Source organism: Polistes dominula, unplaced genomic scaffold, assembly GCF_049000335.1.
Source record: "Polistes dominula isolate Pdom_NZ unplaced genomic scaffold, Pdom_raw_medaka contig_31, whole genome shotgun sequence".
Taxonomy (NCBI): Eukaryota; Metazoa; Arthropoda; class Insecta; order Hymenoptera; family Vespidae; genus Polistes; species Polistes dominula.
In genome coordinates this window covers 8,861,106-8,883,379 of record NW_028300925.1, presented here as the reverse complement: position 1 = coordinate 8,883,379, position 22,274 = coordinate 8,861,106, and the positions used below count along the sequence as shown (strand labels likewise).

The 22,274-nt window shown below is 28.9% G+C and overlaps 2 protein-coding genes and 1 long non-coding RNA gene across 4 annotated transcripts; 1 reads left to right on the top strand and 2 right to left on the bottom strand.

The window, feature by feature from the left end:
• Positions 1-606: 606 nt before the first annotated feature.
• On the bottom strand, positions 607-4,033 carry PIG-T (phosphatidylinositol glycan anchor biosynthesis class T). Of its 2 annotated transcripts, XM_015333997.2 has the most exons (9): positions 3,902-4,033; positions 3,079-3,224; positions 2,812-2,989; positions 2,481-2,712; positions 2,234-2,398; positions 1,875-2,172; positions 1,504-1,656; positions 1,066-1,312; positions 607-951 (listed from the first exon to the last, which is right to left on the bottom strand). In XM_015333997.2, the coding sequence occupies exons 1-9, from the start codon at positions 3,913-3,915 to the stop codon at positions 651-653; spliced, it is 1,734 nt and encodes a 577-aa protein (XP_015189483.2). In that variant the 5' UTR covers positions 3,916-4,033; the 3' UTR covers positions 607-650. The 2 variants fall into 2 exon arrangements, with proteins under 2 accessions (XP_015189483.2, XP_015189482.2); XM_015333996.2 differs by lacking the exon at positions 3,902-4,033 and having other exon boundaries at positions 3,079-3,342.
• A 7,579-nt stretch (positions 4,034-11,612) lies between these two features.
• On the top strand, positions 11,613-17,219 carry LOC149033032 (uncharacterized). Its single transcript, XR_016176139.1, has 3 exons — positions 11,613-11,756; positions 11,846-11,943; positions 12,449-17,219. It is a non-coding gene; the product is annotated as an uncharacterized LOC149033032 (long non-coding RNA).
• A 755-nt stretch (positions 17,220-17,974) lies between these two features.
• On the bottom strand, positions 17,975-22,188 carry schlank (ceramide synthase schlank). Its single transcript, XM_015334943.2, has 7 exons — positions 20,792-22,188; positions 20,453-20,570; positions 20,124-20,236; positions 19,724-20,054; positions 19,431-19,549; positions 19,171-19,315; positions 17,975-18,924 (listed from the first exon to the last, which is right to left on the bottom strand). Exons 1-7 carry the CDS (start codon positions 20,968-20,970, stop codon positions 18,802-18,804), a joined length of 1,128 nt encoding a protein of 375 aa, XP_015190429.1. The 5' UTR covers positions 20,971-22,188; the 3' UTR covers positions 17,975-18,801.
• Positions 22,189-22,274: the final 86 nt, after the last annotated feature.

Here is a 22,274-nt window from a genome sequence, read left to right as displayed (position 1 = left end):
TAGGAAAATAGAGTAGCAAAAGGTCATTAAGAAGACCGAGGCGTAAAGGAGAAGAAAACATTAAATTCGATCTAAGGGGAATCGCTAGTGTAAATACACCGTGGACAAAACTCGCGTAAAACCGAGAGGAATAACGTTCTTGTGTTGAAACGATAATAAAGTTTCGAGTTCGAAACGCCATGTAAAAAGAAAAATAACATTACTAATTCTGTTTTCTATTATACTATGATTACTTGTATATACCGATATATATATAAGAATATAGTTATGTTATCATTTAGTGATTATTGAAAACGTATGTAGAATATAGTAAGCAATAATAGTGTCTGATAATTACGTTTTTATTAAATTTGTTTATTATTTTATTTTAATCAATGTGATTTTTTTATTTACAAAAACTTTTTATATACGCTATTATTGCTTTTCGTTAAACAACTTTTATTTGCATAAAGGATACAATATTTATGAAGTTTTAATATGAGCAACGATAATCCCAAATTTAAAAAGATTATAAATAAATGTTAGTAAAAAGAAATGAAAGGCAATCTTTTTAAAATTATTCATTAAAAGTAACATTTGAAATAAGAATATTTTTTTATCGTAGGATTGCTTAACAAATTATTAATACTTTATTTATTTTCAGTAAATATTTATATTTTATACATATAAAAAAAAGACAAATAACACGCACGATTTTCATTCCTTTTTTCTTTTGATCCAAAAATCTTTTTTCTGATGAAGGAAAATACTTGATCTCTCCAATCTTTTTCAATATTTTTCAATACCAATCGCTTTGTAGATATATTATGAAGCGGTCCAAATGCTAGAGCAACTGCTGTGCATGCTAAACAAATTACATTGTATGGCATACTAAAATCAGGGGTTGGAAGACTGATAAGTAAAGATTCTGTTCTTAATTGTACCAAATAATTATCTTGCGAGGCATTAAAGCTGAAATAAGCATTTGATCAATTGTATTAATAATAAGTTTTATAATATATTAGAAGTAACTCCATTAAAAAAGAGAGAAAGAGTATTATATAAAATATGATTAAACATATGTACCTTAATGATATAATACTTCCATCAAGAGGTAAAGCAGTATAATTTCTTGCAATTGGTAGCAATGCTGTGATAATAGCTGGACCCATATAAAATCCATGATTTGCATCAGGTGGATATTCTTGCCATTTTAAAAATAGATACTCAATTTCTATAGAAAACTTTGTAACTGAATGAGGTGGTAGACGTAAAATTAATTCTAAATAATATGGACTTATCCTTTCTTTTCCTGGCATGTAATGAAGTGCTACTGTAATTGATTTTATCATTATAAATATAATCTAATGAAAATTATTTTATTTATATATATTAATAATAAAAATGCGTTTGTTAATAGTATTGTATAAAACAAAATAACGATGAAGGTTTCATAATATTATTATTACTATTATTATTATTAATTTTTATTACTAAATAAAAGAAACAATAAAAATGTCTTACGTGGAACAACATTTTTCCCATTACATGTAATTTGAATAGTGTGCAAATAGACTGATAGATACCATGGAATGTTTTCTAATAATACAATATCAAGTGCCTGCCAATGATTATTATAAATCTTCGTTACTAAACTACCTTTCTGTTGACCAGAACCTATTAAATATAGAATGAATAAACATATTATTTTATGATTTATAATAAGAATTATAATAAACTTTTAAAGAAAGTATTTTTTTAAATATTATATCTATATATATAGAGAGAGATAATACTTATTTATCTAACAATTACAATAGTAATTTTTTAATAATAGTAATTAAATTTATAATAATAAATCATTGTGATAATTATGAATAGAAACAAGTACGTACCTATAATATACCTGTTTGCGTAAAGAATAGAAGGATAATTAATGACTGCAGTCTTTGTTGTACTATGTTTAACTGCAATATTAAACATCCCTTCAGCAGAATGTGATCTAATATCATATACAGCAATATCATTCTCTTGCCCTCCGCGTAAGCTTTTAAGTTTAATTGTTGGTTTAGGTGTTATTTCATAAATATGATGCGTATTATTACTTGATATATCGATATATATGTTACTTATTATCGCAAGAGGACACGATCCTTTAATTCCTATTCCAAAAAATTTCCTTATTGACCAATCCTGTAATAACAAATATAATGATTAATATTTTCTTAAGATTTCGTTTTTTATAGTATCTTACCTGCGTATCTATCATATTGTCATATATTAATGAAACTGTTAGTTGCAATTCTAAAAATGTATCCGTGCATGCTTTATTAGTGCATATTGAACGAAAATGTATTCCAAGAGAATGATAATTTGTATTATGAATGTACGCGGAATTCAACAGAGTTCCTAGACCTTTCTATAAAATAAAAATTATTCTGTAAGTTTTGTTAATAATAATGTCTATTACTATTATACACACATATACTTTAAATCAATACCTTGGAATCACATGGTAATAATTTCTTAAATGGTGTTAAATTCTCTGTACAAACTATTTCCCGTGGTAAAGAAGAATATCGCAAGTGAGTAGAATTTGGTGTTTGTTTAACAACACCGCGAGGACGAAAAGTAAATTTTGGTGATACACTGTTAGCAAAATCAACAAAATTTAAGGAGACGCAAAGTAAACCTGATAATGCATTAGTAAATCCCTTCCATTCTTGATCAATGCTATGCAAGAAAAAAAATAGAAAAGTATAGTTTTGTAAATTAATGACAACACTTTTTCTAGAGATAATATAAGTATAATAAATAAATAATTTGATTTACTTGGAAACATTTTTATTAAACCAAGCATATATCTCAGCTCCAGGACCAGCATCATAGAAAGGATAACCCCATTTTTGATAATTCCATAAACCTTGAGTTAAAGTAATATGCAATTCATCTATTTTATGACGTCCTATAATTTCACCTAATCCTCTGGGAAACAAATGTGTGTGATGAACTGAAATATATATTATATTTAAATATATTTGTATAAAATTATATTTTCATGCAAAAGTGACATACAAGATAATCAAAAACTTTACATACAAGATTTTGGTGTATTTGATGATTTCCATAACGTTGTAAATTGAAAATAAGCATAAATATGACCGCTTGGTAAAGGTTTTAAAAACAATTCTTCATTAAAACAATCAGCTTGCGTATTAACGGTATTTATTATTCCTAATAAAACACTAATAACAAGTAAGAAGCATACTTTAGACGATCTCATTTTTTAATAATCATTGACAGTTTTAAATAAATGAATGAAAAATACAATTGGAGTAAAAAGTTTTACTCCAAAAGAGATATAAATTAATTGATTGAAGAGATATAAATTAAGAAAAGAGATATAAATTAATAAGTTATCTTATAGAAATAAATTAATCTTTTTTCATTACATTTTAGGCTTGTAGGTGTTTAGGTTTATAATCTGTAAAAATAATTCGCCTTAAAAGTCTAATAACGCTTAATATTTACTAATCTCATAGTTCACAAAAATATCTATAGGTGACACACATGTCGTCAGGAGTTTAAAAAAAAATTGAAAGAAAACATGTAAAAAAGTGAAATAGTCAATAATAAAAAGAAAAATAATGTACAATGGTGAAATAATTAATATTAAATTAAATATATATTTAAGTATTTAATATATATTATATGTAATTGATGTTATTGTTATCAAAACAAAAAAAAACAAATATCTATATATATAATAAAACATTTACTATTTTTTTTATTACATATTAATAGTTTATATATATATATTGTTATGTCTCTGTAGATTTTTCTTATTCTTTTAACGTTATCTTTCAAAATTGTTGACGATGATGTTCACACGCTAGCGGCTGGGCAGAGCACACCTTATTACCTGTTTATTCCCATGGCGTAGTGATACTTAAAATTGCGGTGTATGTTCTCTAACACCTTTTTAGTTAGTTACAGAATGGTACTCACAGAATACACTACGAATCATTATGCATTCCTAGTTACAGAAAATATTTGAGAATAAATTAAAGAATCTTGAAGTGCGACTTTACGTTATCAAATAAACAATTAAATGTGAGTATAGTTTAGACATTAAAATCTTGTGTAAGTTATTTTGAAAGAAAGTTAAACCTTTCTCCCAAGGCATAACATAAATTTGGTGGCAGCTAAAAAGGATATCTTGAGTCAGTGCATCAGAAACAATTGGAAACATGAGAACAAGCATCTTAATGTAAGTAAGATTAGGTTATTTACATATGCAAAACGGCAATTTCGTAAATTATCGCGACATAAAAATTTATTCTGACGAAAGTGAAGAGCCTAGTGAAAATTCGATAAACTTGTCAGAAGTGTCTTTCAAAATGTCAAAAACACAAGAGGAACTCCTAGCTATTATTGATTCACTACAAAAACAAAATAATCTATTAAATAAGGAAGCTCAAGCTCTCAAGGAAGAAAAGGAGGAAAATGAAGAATTACGAAAGATGGTGCAATTATTACGAGAGCAAAACATTAATTTAAGTGCGCAGTTGGAAATTTTTACAAGAGAAAAAGATGAAAAGCGGGAAGGTGAGAGTACACACGTTCCCAGTGAATCAGATTATTAAACTCTTTAAGAATGAAAGATTTGAAATCTCATTTAGAAGTAATCACGGAATTTGACGGTAATAATATATCGATCGAAACCTTTATTTTCGAAATTAAATCAATTTTTAATGAAGTTCCGGAAGAGTCACGGGTGTTATTCATTCGGTTAATCATTTCAAAGAAAATAGTTCGTTATGCTAGAAAAGTGATTGACGGTAATGATATTCGATCATTAGAAGACTTGATTCAAATATTACGTATTAATTTTGGGGAAAATAAATCATATGATGTCGCGTTATTGGAACGAAGTCAATGTCAACAAAATAACCAAAGTGTTCTCGATTACAACAAAAAGTTTAATGATTGCCATTTAAATGTAAAACGTGCGCTTAATAATAATTCAGAATTTGATGCGGAAAACCGAATGTTTATTTTAAAGAATGAAGAAAGACAGGGTCTCGCTCACTACGTACGGGGTCTTCGCGCTAGCATTAAATTATTTGTAAAATCTGGCAAACCAACCACGATTCGAGAAGCTCAAAATCTAGCATTAGAAACAGAAAAAGAAGAATTGATTTCACAAATTATTTACAAAAAGACTCCTGTCAACAATTACAAGGCTTCGAATAAATCACAGGAAAATAAAAATGCAAGGCCATTAGGTCAAGGAATTCCACAGAAACCAGCGCAGGAAAACAAATATGCTTGTCATAATTGCGGAAGTTTTGGACATTTTATGAAAGTCCTCTTAAACGACGAGTATCATATCAAAATTTTCCATCACGGCAGGTGCCAAACGTTCCACCAAATCAGATAAAATATACTTAATGTCAAAAAACAGAAGAAATCCAAGAGCAAGCTTCATGCTCAGAGTCGACACCGCCGTCGGACAGCGAAGTCATTCATTCCTGGCAGACACAGGAGCAGCTGTAAATGTTATTAAATTAAAATGTACACTAGGGTTACCAGTAAGAAAAATCAACACAGAAATTACTAGAATTAATGATATCCCAATTATTTGTAATCAAGAGTGTAAAATTACAGTTGATAAAATAGATCATATTTTCTTAGTAGTTCCGAATGATTTTCCGTTAGAAGAAGATGGAATAGCAGGTCGACCGTTTTTAGAAAAAGAAGATGCTATAATACTTACGAAGAAAAGAACAATTATTTTTAATCGGGATCAGTCACAAATTCTCAAGTTGCGATGTGAATATTCAGCTGAGCGTAGTCAAGTATTAAAAGAAAATACTCGACTGTCTTACATTATTAAAGCTAAAGAGAAAGAAGAAATTTGGGAAATCATTGATTCGTATCAAGATATTTTTTATTTACCGGGTGACCCTTTACCTACTACAAATTTGGCGGAACATACAATAGAAACAACAGATGAGATTCCTATCAATGTTAAACAATATAGGTTTCCACCTACCCAACAAGAGGAAATTGCCCGGCAAGTTGAAGAAATGAAGGGGAAGGGAGTGATTCAAAACTCAAGTTCCCCTTACAACTTGCCATTATGGATTGTACCTAAAAAACAAGATGCATCAAATAAAATAAAATGGAGAGTTGTAACGGATTTCAGAAAACTAAATGACAAAACAATTCAGGATGCATACCCGATTCCCAACATTGAAGAAATTCTGGATCAACTTGGAAATTCCAGGTACTTTTCTGCTTTTGATCTTGCAAGTGAATTTCACCAAATTGCGGTAAATCCAAAGCATCGTATGAAAACGGCATTCAGCACACTCCAAGGTCATTTTGAATACTTGAAAATGCCTTTCGGCTTGAAGAATGCTCCAGCTACATTCCAGCGAATGATAGATAACGCTTTAAGGGGTCTTATCGGAAAAGTATGCTTCGTTTACCTCGATGATATCATTGTATACGGAAGAACATTGGTTGAACATAACGAAAATCTGAAAATTGTGTTCCAGCGATTAAGAGAAACTAATTTGAAGCTTCAGCCTGATAAGTGTAAATATTTGAAACCCGAATTGCAATATCTAGGTCACATCATTACTGAAGATGGAGTTAAACCGAACCCAAAAAAATGTAAAAGTGTTTCAGAATTTCCAACTCCGAAAAATATTAAACAAATAAGACAATTTTTGGGAATGACCGGATATTATAGAAAATTTATTAAAGATTATAGCAGGAAAGCGAAAGCCCTAACTGATCTGTTACGGAAAGATAAAAAATTTTATTGGGGACAAGATCAAGAAAAATCATTTAATCTTTTAAAGAAAGAATTGTGTTCAGAACCAATATTGGCATACCCAGATTTCACTAAGGAATTCATTCTTACAACAGATGCTTCTGGTATCGCCATTGGTGGCATATTATCCCAAATTAAAAACAATCAAGAACATCCTGTTGCATACACTAGTCGTGTTTTAAATAAAGCAGAGAAAAATTATTCAACAACTGAACAAGAATTACTAGCAATCGTGTGGTGCGTAAAACATTTTCACCCATATTTATACGGCAGAAAATTTAAAATTGTTACTGACCATCGACCTTTGGTTTGGTTAATGAACCACAAGAATCCTCATTCAAGATTAATGAGGTGGAGAATAAGTTTAGAAGAATATGATTATGAAATTTCCTACAAAAAGGGTAAACTCAATACTAATGCTGATGCATTATCGAGAAACCCTATTTTTGTATTTCGAAGAATGGATGCTGATACTTTATTGGATTCAGCATCAGAAGAAGAAGATTCAGAAGAGTGTACATCAAACAAGAAAAGAAGAAAGGATATATTGAATCCAAGTTCAAGAAAAAGGGTACGTACTCGAGAGGACGATCCTACAAACAGCAACGAGGAACCAGTAACCCTAGCCGGTAAACGGAAACGGAATTCAATAGAAATGGATTCAGAAATAAATAAAAAACGAAGAACATTGGAAACAGAATGCAGAAAAGGTAGTGAACAAAATAATCAACCTGAAGAACATCATCAAGAAGATCATCACCAAGAAGATGTTAGAGAAAAAGAAGAAAATGAGAGAGAACAAGAAATTATTAAACTAGGAAAACAGTTATATTTGACAAATTCAGCGATACCCGAGGGCAGCGTTGATGTGTCATTTGTCCGAGATAATGGAGGACAAACAACAGAAGTTTATCTTGAAGAAGATCACGGGGAATATCATATTATCGTCGAAGCAAATTCACATAAATCAAAAGATGAACTGAAAGAAAAAATTAATGAATTGTTGTACTTAGCCGTTGCTGAAGAATTCAAAGAATTCGACCACAATCAGTGTGCTCGATTAACGGGATTTTCCAAGAAAGAAATTGAGAAAATCTGGAAAGAAGTATTTTGCCAAGGAAATACTACAGTTTTTCTACACGATAAAGAAAGAATAGTACCCAAGAAAGAAGATATCAAGAAAATATTGAAGGAAAATCATGATAGTCTCCTTGGAGATCATGGTGGAATAAAGAAAACATATTATAGAATTAGTGAGAATTACTTCTAGAAAACTTTAAGAAGAGACGTCGAAGCTTATGTAAAAAGATGTCAAATATGTCAGAAAAATAAGGTCAATAGACATCCTACGAGAATGCCGATGATAATCACAGACATTCCGAAGAATTTCAATGCCTAAACTATACTAACATTTAATTGTTTATTTGATAACGTAAAGTCGCTCTTCAAGATTCTTTAATTTATTCTCAAATATTTTCTGTAACTAGGAATGCATAATGATTCGTAGTGTATTCTGTGAGTACCATTCTGTAACTAACTAAAAAGGTGTTAGAGAACATACACCGCAATTTTAAGTATCACTACGCCATGGGAATAAACAGGTAATAAGGTGTGCTTTGCCCAGCCGCTAGCGTGTAAACAACATCGTCAGCAGTTTTGAAGGATAACGTTAAAAGAAAAAGAAAAAATCTACAGAGGCATAACACCCCCACCCTAAGATTAAAAAATCCCCTTTTACAATATACAATCTGGGTTTTTCCTTTGGAATATTTGAAGTGCATTTTACATAATTGCTCTTAATACAAAAAAATTTTTAAATTAGGCATAATAATGAGTACAAGTAAAGTTGAATATAATAATAATAATAATTACATATAGTAATACCAAGGCAATAATCACATACAAAACATATAAAATCCAATTGACTATTTGTTCGTAAATAGTTTTCGTTCTTTCATGATTTCCAATTTCGATTGCCTCTCTCTTAATCTCAGTTAAAGTTTTTCCGTATTTTGTTAAATCACTCAATTTTAAATCCGGTGCTTCTACAGCACGGATTTCCATTAAACTTAAATTTAAAAATGGATCATTTACAATTTGACTCAGGCAAGCATCATATTTTTGAATATAATATTTAGGATGAATTGTCTTACACAAAAAAAATAAACTAGTTTATGAGTTTTACAATGTTCTAAAAAAAATTTTCTTCACTAGGAGTATACAATAATTTTTCGTTATTAGTAATTATGTACTCGTGTGGGTTTGAGATATAAACAGCTAAACTATTATTTATTATTTTTGGTACTGGAATAGCTCTATATGCTTTATAATTGCCGATTTCTAATAAAGGTATTTTAATCAGATAAATAAATCTATATCCTATTACACTAATAGTTACATCACTTATTTCTAAATATTCAAAAATAATTACCATCATAAGCAATAGAAACACTTTATTCAATATAGAAACATATTTAAACTTGTAAGAAGGTCGTTTTGACCTACTTTAGAAATATCTGTTTACGTCTATTTATATGAAAACACCTTTGTTCTGTGTTTATGTAAGAAATGTATTTATCCCGTTCTAGAAATACTCTCACTTATTAATATCGTAACAACAGAGGATAACAGTTTTTGTACTTTTATTTAATCGGAAGGACATCTTCGCTTATACTAGAATATTTACTACATTTCTTGAACCATCTCTTTCCTTTTGTCTATTGTTATTCTCGAAATTTTGAAAATCTTGAATTTATTTCTATGAATTTTTTTTTTTATTATTATATTCTATAAACAGACTTTTAGTTTTATGATTAGTTAATTGTAATATATATGTTTGATTCTTAAATAGTTCTCTAATTATTTTATTGTCTTTATGGACTGAATCAATTTTCAGAAATATAATAATCTGCATCGTCCTGACTCAATTATGTCATTGAAATTCTTCGGAATGTCTGTGATTATCATCGGCATTCTCGTAGGATGTCTATTGACCTTATTTTTCTGACATATTTGACATCTTTTTACATAAGCTTCGACGTCTCTTCTTAAAGTTTTCTAGAAGTAATTCTCACTAATTCTATAATATGTTTTCTTTATTCCACCATGATCTCCAAGGAGACTATCATGATTTTCCTTCAATATTTTCTTGATATCTTCTTTCTTGGGTACTATTCTTTCTTTATCGTGTAGAAAAACTGTAGTATTTCCTTGGCAAAATACTTCTTTCCAGATTTTCTCAATTTCTTTCTTGGAAAATCCCGTTAATCGAGCACACTGATTGTGGTCGAATTCTTTGAATTCTTCAGCAACGGCTAAGTACAACAATTCATTAATTTTTTCTTTCAGTTCATCTTTTGATTTATGTGAATTTGCTTCGACGATAATATGATATTCCCCGTGATCTTCTTCAAGATAAACTTCTGTTGTTTGTCCTCCATTATCTCGGACAAATGACACATCAACGCTGCCCTCGGGTATCGCTGAATTTGTCAAATATAACTGTTTTCCTAGTTTAATAATTTCTTGTTCTCTCTCATTTTCTTCTTTTTCTCTAACATCTTCTTGGTGATGATCTTCTTGATGATGTTCTTCAGGTTGATTATTTTGTTCACTACCTTTTCTGCATTCTGTTTCCAATGTTCTTCGTTTTTTATTTATTTCTGAATCCATTTCTATTGAATTCCGTTTCCGTTTACCGGCTAGGGTTACTGGTTCCTCGTTGCTGTTTGTAGGATCGTCCTCTCGAGTACGTACCCTTTTTCTTGAACTTGGATTCAATATATCCTTTCTTCTTTTCTTGTTTGATGTACACTCTTCTGAATCTTCTTCTTCTGATGCTGAATCCAATAAAGTATCAGCATCCATTCTTCGAAATACAAAAATAGGGTTTCTCGATAATGCATCAGCATTAGTATTGAGTTTACCCTTTTTGTAGGAAATTTCATAATCATATTCTTCTAAACTTATTCTCCACCTCATTAATCTTGAATGAGGATTCTTGTGGTTCATTAACCAAACCAAAGGTCGATGGTCAGTAACAATTTTAAATTTTCTGCCGTATAAATATGGGTGAAAATGTTTTACGCACCACACGATTGCTAGTAATTCTTGTTCAGTTGTTGAATAATTTTTCTCTGCTTTATTTAAAACACGACTAGTGTATGCAACAGGATGTTCTTGATTGTTTTTAATTTGGGATAATATGCCACCAATGGCGATACCAGAAGCATCTGTTGTAAGAATGAATTCCTTAGTGAAATCTGGGTATGCCAATATTGGTTCTGAACACAATTCTTTCTTTAAAAGATTAAATGATTTTTCTTGATCTTGTCCCCAATAAAATTTTTTATCTTTCCGTAACAGATCAGTTAGGGCTTTCGCTTTCCTGCTATAATCTTTAATAAATTTTCTATAATATCCGGTCATTCCCAAAAATTGTCTTATTTGTTTAATATTTTTCGGAGTTGGAAATTCTGAAACACTTTTACATTTTTTTTGGGTTCGGTTTAACTCCATCTTCAGTAATGATGTGACCTAGATATTGCAATTCGGGTTTCAAATATTTACACTTATCAGGCTGAAGCTTCAAATTAGTTTCTCTTAATCGCTGGAACACAATTTTCAGATTTTCGTTATGTTCAACCAATGTTCTTCCGTATACAATGATATCATCGAGGTAAACGAAGCATACTTTTCCGATAAGACCCCTTAAAGCGTTATCTATCATTCGCTGGAATGTAGCTGGAGCATTCTTCAAGCCGAAAGGCATTTTCAAGTATTCAAAATGACCTTGGAGTGTGCTGAATGCCGTTTTCATACGATGCTTTGGATTTACCGCAATTTGGTGAAATTCACTTGCAAGATCAAAAGCAGAAAAGTACCTGGAATTTCCAAGTTGATCCAGAATTTCTTCAATGTTGGGAATCGGGTATGCATCCTGAATTGTTTTGTCATTTAGTTTTCTGAAATCCGTTACAACTCTCCATTTTATTTTATTTGATGCATCTTGTTTTTTAGGTACAATCCATAATGGCAAGTTGTAAGGGGAACTTGAGTTTTGAATCACTCCCTTCCCCTTCATTTCTTCAACTTGCCGGGCAATTTCCTCTTGTTGGGTAGGTGGAAACCTATATTGTTTAACATTGATAGGAATCTCATCTGTTGTTTCTATTGTATGTTCCGCCAAATTTGTAGTAGGTAAAGGGTCACCCGGTAAATAAAAAATATCTTGATACGAATCAATGATTTCCCAAATTTCTTCTTTCTCTTTAGCTTTAATAATGTAAGACAGTCGAGTATTTTCTTTTAATACTTGACTACGCTCAACTGAATATTCACATCGCAACTTGAGAATTTGTGACTGATCCCGATTAAAAATAATTGTTCTTTTCTTCGTAAGTATTATAGCATCTTCTTTTTCTAAAAACGGTCGACCTGCTATTCCATCTTCTTCTAACGGAAAATCATTCGGAACTACTAAGAAAATATGATCTATTTTATCAACTGTAATTTTACACTCTTGATTACAAATAATTGGGATATCATTAATTCTAGTAATTTCTGTGTTGATTTTTCTTACTGGTAACCCTAGTGTACATTTTAATTTAATAACATTTACAGCTGCTCCTGTGTCTGCCAGGAATGAATGACTTCGCTGTCCGACGGCGGTGTCGACTCTGAGCATGAAGCTTGCTCTTGGATTTCTTCTGTTTTTTGACATTAAGTATATTTTATCTGATTTGGTGGAACGTTTGGCACCTGCCGTGATGGAAAATTTTGATATGATACTCGTCGTTTAAGAGGACTTTCATAAAATGTCCAAAACTTCCGCAATTATGACAAGCATATTTGTTTTCCTGCGCTGGTTTCTGTGGAATTCCTTGACCTAATGGCCTTGCATTTTTATTTTCCTGTGATTTATTCGAAGCCTTGTAATTGTTGACAGGAGTCTTTTTGTAAATAATTTGTGAAATCAATTCTTCTTTTTCTGTTTCTAATGCTAGATTTTGAGCTTCTCGAATCGTGGTTGGTTTGCCAGATTTTACAAATAATTTAATGCTAGCGCGAAGACCCCGTACGTAGTGAGCGAGACCCTGTCTTTCTTCATTCTTTAAAATAAACATTCGGTTTTCCGCATCAAATTCTGAATTATTATTAAGCGCACGTTTTACATTTAAATGGCAATCATTAAACTTTTTGTTGTAATCGAGAACACTTTGGTTATTTTGTTGACATTGACTTCGTTCCAATAACGCGACATCATATGATTTATTTTCCCCAAAATTAATACGTAATATTTGAATCAAGTCTTCTAATGATCGAATATCATTACCGTCAATCACTTTTCTAGCATAACGAACTATTTTCTTTGAAATGATTAACCGAATGAATAACACCCGTGACTCTTCCGGAACTTCATTAAAAATTGATTTAATTTCGAAAATAAAGGTTTCGATCGATATATTATTACCGTCAAATTCCGTGATTACTTCTAAATGAGATTTCAAATCTTTCATTCTTAAAGAGTTTAATAATCTGATTCACTGGGAACGTGTGTACTCTCACCTTCCCGCTTTTCATCTTTTTCTCTTGTAAAAATTTCCAACTGCGCACTTAAATTAATGTTTTGCTCTCGTAATAATTGCACCATCTTTCGTAATTCTTCATTTTCCTCCTTTTCTTCCTTGAGAGCTTGAGCTTCCTTATTTAATAGATTATTTTGTTTTTGTAGTGAATCAATAATAGCTAGGAGTTCCTCTTGTGTTTTTGACATTTTGAAAGACACTTCTGACAAGTTTATCGAATTTTCACTAGGCTCTTCACTTTCGTCAGAATAAATTTTTATGTCGCGATAATTTACGAAATTGCCGTTTTGCATATGTAAATAACCTAATCTTACTTACATTAAGATGCTTGTTCTCATGTTTCCAATTGTTTCTGATGCACTGACTCAAGATATCCTTTTTAGCTGCCACCAAATTTATGTTATGCCTTGGGAGAAAGGTTTAACTTTCTTTCAAAATAACTTACACAAGATTTTAATGTCTAAACTATACTCACATTTAATTGTTTATTTGATAACGTAAAGTCGCACTTCAAGATTCTTTAATTTATTCTCAAATATTTTCTGTAACTAGGAATGCATAATGATTCGTAGTGTATTCTGTGAGTACCATTCTGTAACTAACTAAAAAGGTGTTAGAGAACATACACCGCAATTTTAAGTATCACTACGCCATGGGAATAAACAGGTAATAAGGTGTGCTCTGCCCAGCCGCTAGCGTGTGAACATCATCGTCAACAATTTTGAAAGATAACGTTAAAAGAATAAGAAAAATCTACAGAGACATAACAGGATATTTGTGGACCATTGCCATTGACAGAAAGACGCAATAATCGTATTTTGACAATTCAAAATTGCCTGACTAAATATTTCGTGGGAATACCAATTTCAGACAGTACAGCTTTAACAATTATAAAAAAATTTCTGAAGCATTATGTGGGTTATTCTGGAGTACCATGTAATATATTGACAGATAGAGGAACTAACTTTACAAATGAATTGATGAAACATTTTCAAAAGATGTTGGGCATTAAAGATATTACAACTACAAGTTTTCATCCAGAAAGTAATGGCAGTCTGGAAAGAAGTCATCAAGTATTAAAAGATTATCTACGTCACTTTTCAAAAAAGAATTCTGATGATTGGGATACGAAGATTCATTTAGCTGGATTATATTACAACACATCCAAACATGACAGTACGGGATTTACTCCTGCAGAACTAGTTTTCGGAATGAATCCAAGGAATGTATCATCATTGAAGACTACTAACCTAACATATATGGAGTATATGGGTGATTTACAAGCAAAAATCAATAAAACTATCGAGGAAAGTAAAAGAATAATAGCAGAAAGTAAGCAAAGGACAAAAATACGTTATGATCGACTAACGAATCCAAAGGAGTTTAAAGTAGATGATTTGGTTTAGCTAAAGAAAGAAGGTAATGCGAATGATAAAACACACGGTCTGAATCTTCCATTTGAGGAGCCATATAAAATATATTAATATTAATAATTATTATATAAATTGTCAGATGTTAATTATAAGATAGATAATCATTAGATAAATTGTCAGATGTTAATTATAAGATAGAGAAAAGAATTAAAAGTATAATCGTGCACGCTAATAAATTAAAATATGCTAATATAAGTTTGTTTCAGAATTCTAATCCATTTGGTTATGATGGAGGTCAAAAGTAACGAAGAACTAAATTTTTCTACATTACCAAATATTTACATGGAGTATTTAGGAGACGTAAGATTTTTCCATGAGACGTACAATATTGTGTCCTACTTCAATTAACATTCCAGGAGTCAGAAATCTTAAAAAGTATTGATCAAGTCGAATCATCGTGTCAAAATAATTGTACGGAATCACACTTGATTATGAGGTTAAGAAATCAGTTAGAAAGTCTAAAACAAGATAAGTATAAGCTATTCTCTGCTATAGGGATCCCTACGTTGATTAGAAATAGATGGGGGATATTTGATTTTGTTGGTAAAATTAGTAAAATACTTTTTGGTACTATGAGTCAGGACGATGCAGATTATTATAATTCTGAAATTGATGCAGTTCATAAAGACAATAAAAGAATTGGAGAACTATTTAAGAATCAAACATATATATTACAATTAACTATTCATAAAACTGAAAGTCTTTTTAGAGAATATAATAAAAAATTCATAGAAATAAATTCAAATTTTCAAAATTTCGATAATAACATAAAAAAATTGTTTTACAAGAAAATTCGTTGCAAGGAGATTCTTTAATAACTGAAATGTGTTTGGAAATTGAATTAGCTTTGACGGAATTTGGTAAGAATGTAAATATGTTCACTCAATCACTAATATTTGCGAAGATGGGTCAAATAAATCCGCAATTATAACCACCAGAAGTACTTATAAGTTCTATAAAATTAATTCGAGACGAAAGAGGGTCAAATGAAATGCCAATTGCTCTCCATGATGGTAATTATTTTTGAATATTTAGAAATAAGTGATGTAACTATTAGTGTAATAAGATATAGATTTATTTATCTGATTAAAATACCTTTATTAGAAATCGGCAATTATAAAGCATATAGAGCTATTCCAGTACCAAAAATAATAAATAATAGTTTAGCTGTTTATATCTCAAACCCACACGAGTACATAATAACTAATAACGAAAAATTATTGTATACTCCTAGTGAAGAAAATTTTTTTTTAGAACATTGTAAAACTCATAAACTAGTTTATTTTTTTTGTGTAAGACAATTCATCCTAAATATTATATTCAAAAACATGATGCTTGTCTGAGTAAAATTGTAAATGATCCTTTGAAATTAGAAAAGAATGATTGCGAACTAAAAATAATTACTGTAAAACATACAATTTGGATACAATTGAAAAATGGCCATGAATGGGTTTATTCTGCTCCTATTCCAAAAACTATTAGAATTATTTGCGGAGATAAAGTTGAAAATAATATAATAAATGGTACTAAATTATTGCGCATGGCACCAGGGTGTAGTGGGGTTACAAACGATGTAATATTAAATTCATATATTGAAAGACATTTAATTAATAAGAAAGCTTTTATTCCTTTAATAACGTATAATTTTAGCGAGCATTTCCAAGAATTAAATGATCCACTTTTAAATTTAAGTTTAATGGAAATCCGTGCTGTAGAAGCACCAGATTTAAAATTGAGTGATTTAACAAAATACGGAAAAACTTTAACTGAGATTAAGAGAGAGGCAATCGAAATTGGAAATCATGAAAGAACGAAAACTATTTACGAACAAATAGTCAATTGGATTTTATATGTTTTGTATGTGATTATTGTCTTGGTATTACTATATGTAATTATTATTATTATTATATTCAACTTTACTTGTACTCATTATTATGCCTAATTTAAAAATTTTTTTGTATTAAGAGCAATTATGTAAAATGCACTTCAAATATTCCAAAGGAAAAACCCAGATTGTATATTGTAAAAGGGGATTTTTTAATCTTAGGGTGGGGGTGTTATGCCTCTGTAGATTTTTCTTTTTCTTTTAACGTTATCCTTCAAAACTGCTGACGATGTTGTTTACACGCTAGCGGCTGGGCAAAGCACACCTTATTACCTGTTTATTCCCATGGCGTAGTGATACTTAAAATTGCGGTGTATGTTCTCTAACACCTTTTTAGTTAGTTACAGAATGGTACTCACAGAATACACTACGAATCATTATGCATTCCTAGTTACAGAAAATATTTGAGAATAAATTAAAGAATCTTGAAGAGCGACTTTACGTTATCAAATAAACAATTAAATGTGAGTATAGTTTAGACATTAAAATCTTGTGTAAGTTATTTTGAAAGAAAGTTAAACCTTTCTCCCAAGGCATAACAACATATATATAATTTATATATTATATATATAAAATATATTTAAATATATATAAATATATATATATATATAAATTAATCAGTCAATTTTCTCATTGATCTTTGTGACATCATAAATTTAATAGAACATTTATATTATTTTTAACCAAGAAAGTATGGTCAGGTATTGTATTGACAATACCTGATATTAGATAACAATAACTAACATTGGTTAGTACTCTATGCTGATTTCCATCAAAAAGGTTTTTTGAATTTTTTACTTTTTTACATAAAATTACTTTGTATATTTGTTTAAAATTACGGTTTATCATACTTTGATATACATTAACCACAATTTTCTACGCAGATTATCCTTCATTTTTATATTGTATATATTTTATTATAAACTTTAAAATTGTAAAATTAATTTAAATTATCTATTTTTAAATTATTTTAATCCAATGTTGACAATATTTAGAAATAATTTTTGTTTATATAGAAGAATAAAATGATCTATATATTAATCAGTAAAACGCAGAAAGAATTTTAAATTAAATGATTTAATAAATAAATAACAAATTTATAATCAATCAATTACCTCGTATTCTTAGATGAAACAATATACTTAATTAAAATATTTATAATATTTTATTAATTATTACATTCATTGAATTGTATTTTATAGATATATACACCATAATTTATAAAAAAAGAATTTACACTTGATACTTTTTCAATTAGATTTTTATTTACTGATTAATACTATTATTTAACATTTAATCAAAGAAATTCACATAAAACTTTGCGAAGAAATATAAATGCTATTTGTGAAAACAGTTCCGTTTGCGTAATTAGCTCTTCCATTCTATTTTATTGTTAAACTTATACATGATGTATATACATATATAAATATACGTGTTTATATATATATATCCAGAATATATAGAAAATGAATATATATAAAAATATTTAAATATTACGAATCATAAGTTTAAAAAAGGTTACCTTCCGACAAAAATCTAAAGCTTTGGTCCATTCTTTGTTTAATTAAACACACACTTAAAGTTGTTTTAAGAGATAATACATACAGGTACCGAAATTTTTAAATAAAATAATTATAAATAAATGATATAATACATATATGAAAGTGAAATATGACTAAAGGATTTTCATTTTTCTTACAATACTGGTAATATGGTAAAAAATGAAATTTGGACATTGCATCTATAGTGAATCACTTTCTCCTTACTTCTTACATCGAGTTAAACTTAAGATATTGCTTTAAAAAATATTTATAGCAACAAATTTCGTAATTTATAAGTCTATCATTTTTTTTTTCGATTCTTTTTATATTTTTATATTTTTTACTTTCGATATTTCCAATAAAGTTATGATTTCATTTTTTATAATAATAAATAATCATAGCTTTATAATTCGAATAAGTTTGAAGAATGATCGTTTAGCGCCAGGCTAATTATTATTTTTTTTGTTGCCGTTTTATCTTTAACATTATACATGTTAAGATTTTTTAGCTAATTAATTTTGTTGTTTTGTTAATGTGCCTTTTGTCTTGAACTTCGTTTGTTGATGTAGTTCGTTGTATTATTGACAAGTGCATTATTCTCTGAGGCATCTGAAACATCTTCACTGCTATTACTTCGTATATCACCTTCCATCTGTAACATTTTTTTAATAAATACATAATCAAGTCTTATATCATTGCCACTCATTTTAATTAACTCTGTAAATTCCAAATATAAAATTAATTAAAGTGAATTATATTATGTATATATGTATGTGTGTTATAGTAACACAAATTCTGTAATTTAATATAAGATTTATTGTTAACATTACTTATCACAATACGAAGAATGTTGTAATTGAAAAAATGTAATAGCATAGTTAAATTTATGGATATGTACCTGACCAGCATAAAAGGCATTATATGCGATTTTAATAATAACATAAGTCCATATTAAATGAAGTATAAGTAGGAGGCACAATAATGTATTAAACACATAATACGCTGGGAACATTGGTACTAGCTTAGGTGCTTCAATCAATGTACTAAAAGAAACATATTTAAATTAAGAACATATTATAATTTTATATTTATAACAACTACTTTATTGCATTATATAAAATAATTTAAAGAAAAACCATAAAAGATATCTAAAATTACCTATAAATAATCCAGAATGGAAATATACCGACGCGTGTCACAATCCACAATATTGTGAAAATAACAAATACAAAATCGCAGAATTTTTGATAATTAGCATACTTTGCCATTTTTGCGACCTGCAAAAAATATAATATATTACATTCAGTAATAAATACAAAACTATGACTTCACAACCGATAGTTATCTAATTAAAAACATACATTTATGATTATAATATACATAATACAATGTTTATTAAAAGTAACAAAGAAAAGAAGAAAAAGAAAGAAAATAAATGATATCAAACTTACTTCTAAGAATATATCAGCGGAATCATGTACTAATAAAACTAATGAACCAATTCTTGTTAAATTAGCGACCCATGAGAAAGACAATAATACGATGGTCACTATATGATGAATAAACATTTGCCAAAAATCTTTTCTTTTCACATCGAAGAATTGAGAAATGCTCAACGACCAATAAAATGCCATAGATATCATGTAATACCACCACACGTCGTTGGACACTGAATGATACGGATAGTTACGGTAACATTGCTTAATATCCCATAACCATGGTTTATTCCATAAAATAATAAGGCCATAAAAGAATGAATATGTATAATATGAACACCTCCAGCTATAATAAAAAGATGTTATTAAATATTATATGAATATAAATCTATATAACAATCAAACTATGATTTACCTGTTTTCACAGAATTTTGTTAAAGTAGATGGCTTATCTTGAGAACGTCTAAGTCTAAGCCACCTTTCTATTTGTCGTTCTGACCAATCCAGTTGTTTAGCTAATGCTAATATCTTAAAAATATAATAATTGATAAAAATATACACTATTTATTTAATACGTTTGCTACTATGCCATGAAAAAGAAATTTAAACCACAGCCCAGAATTTATTTCTTGCATTCACAAATGTGTGACACTGAACTCTCAATGGAAATCAGTGTGTTACAGATATATGGCACTGGTAACGACTATGTTTTTATATCATTTTGGTATATAAAATAATATCTACCTGTTTATGTTTGATTTTTCTACTAGTATAAGCTTTCTCCAATATTTCATTTGGCGGTGCTATTTTTGTTCTTGTATTCTTTATACCAAGCGATCTGCCAAAAGGTGAGAAGCAATTCCTGCGTGCAACAAAATTAACAAAGTATATTTATATATACAATAAAAATAAAATAAAGAATAAGAAGAAAATGATTGAATCATTAGCATTGTATAGAAACTAATATACAACGATAAATATAAATAGAAGCAAAAAAAATTGTTTGTCATAGATCATTTTGATTCAATTATTTTGTTGATAAAAATCAATGAAAACGTAGATATTAATTAAAATTCTCCTTACCTTTCAAGAGTATATCTCATGAGTAAAAGAATGAAGGCCATTGGCACAGGAAATATTAAATGTTGATAATCGGCATATTTGTTTTCCGAATTAGGTTTAATATCCTCCCATGTTATATTGGGCGGTAACCATATGTCCGGTGACCAAAACGCCGACGTTATATTTTTAAGAGTATTCATTATTAATGAATTAGTTTAAGCTTATCTTTTAATTATCTATTCTCTCTCTCTCTCTTTCTCTACATATATATGTATATATATATATATATAGATATAGATATAGATAGATATTATATACTATTTATAATAAAGTATTATTCAATTATTTTCCAAGTTTATTATTCACATAACCACACCGCAGCAAATAACTTTACCTATAATACTCGACATATATCACGCCATCCAAAGGAGTCACGAATCATCATGAATATTCATTACAATAATCTAAACGCGTAAATTTATTTTTGATAGATAACTATTATCGTAATTATTTCATCGAAAAATTATAAATAAAATCGAAAATAAGAATAATCTTATCCGTCGAAACTTGTATAGTATATTTTCAATATAAATATATTATATATCATATTAAATGGTTAGATCACATGTCCATTTGTGACAATAATCCGTAGAAGTTTTTGAAACGAGATTATTGTAGTAACTGATAAACCGTTATCTTTATATTTTCTCCCTTCTTTCTTTTTTCTCCTTACTTTTTTTTCTTCTTTGCGAAGAAATAATGTTAATGATGCATTCACAATGATAATAAAGTTTTTATCTAGTAAAATTCAATTCTATTCGATATTACAACTCTTTCTTTTATTTATTTTTTTTTTAATAAGAAATAAGTCATCACTTTACGTGTAGGTAGTCTTTTTTTATCTTCTATTTTTTAAAGTTTTTTTGGATATAGAAATATATACTTATGTAAAGATGAATAATAAAAGCAGTGTGCAATCACAAAAGGTAATACCTCTAAGAGAAGAACTGAGTTGAAAAGAATAAAAAAAGAGAAATAAAAATTTCTCTCTAGATTTAAAACACTTGTTTACACTTATTAGAAAAAAATCTTATTATAACGAGTTATTTTCTTACAGTAACGTACAACGACGGAAAAATGCGGTAACTTCTATTCGGAATACCGTATTTATTATTCTTTTTTTATATATATATATATACCAACTATTTTACTTTACTGTTAATTTTAAAAATAATATTTTAGTTTTATAGATAAGTTTCACACCATTATTTTCCTTTGTAACAAAATGTTAAAGCTTTTTGAATTGTTCTCAACAATACATGAAATTATAGTATTTTCGAATGTTAACAAAAAATCCTAGATAACGGCTTTTTTTTTATTGTATTTAAAAAAATCGATTCCGATCAAATCAAAGAGACATTTTCCTGAGGTAATGACTCTTCCTATGCATACATATTATTCTTTTTTATTACTTTAATACGACAAACAAAGTTTCGTTCGTTTT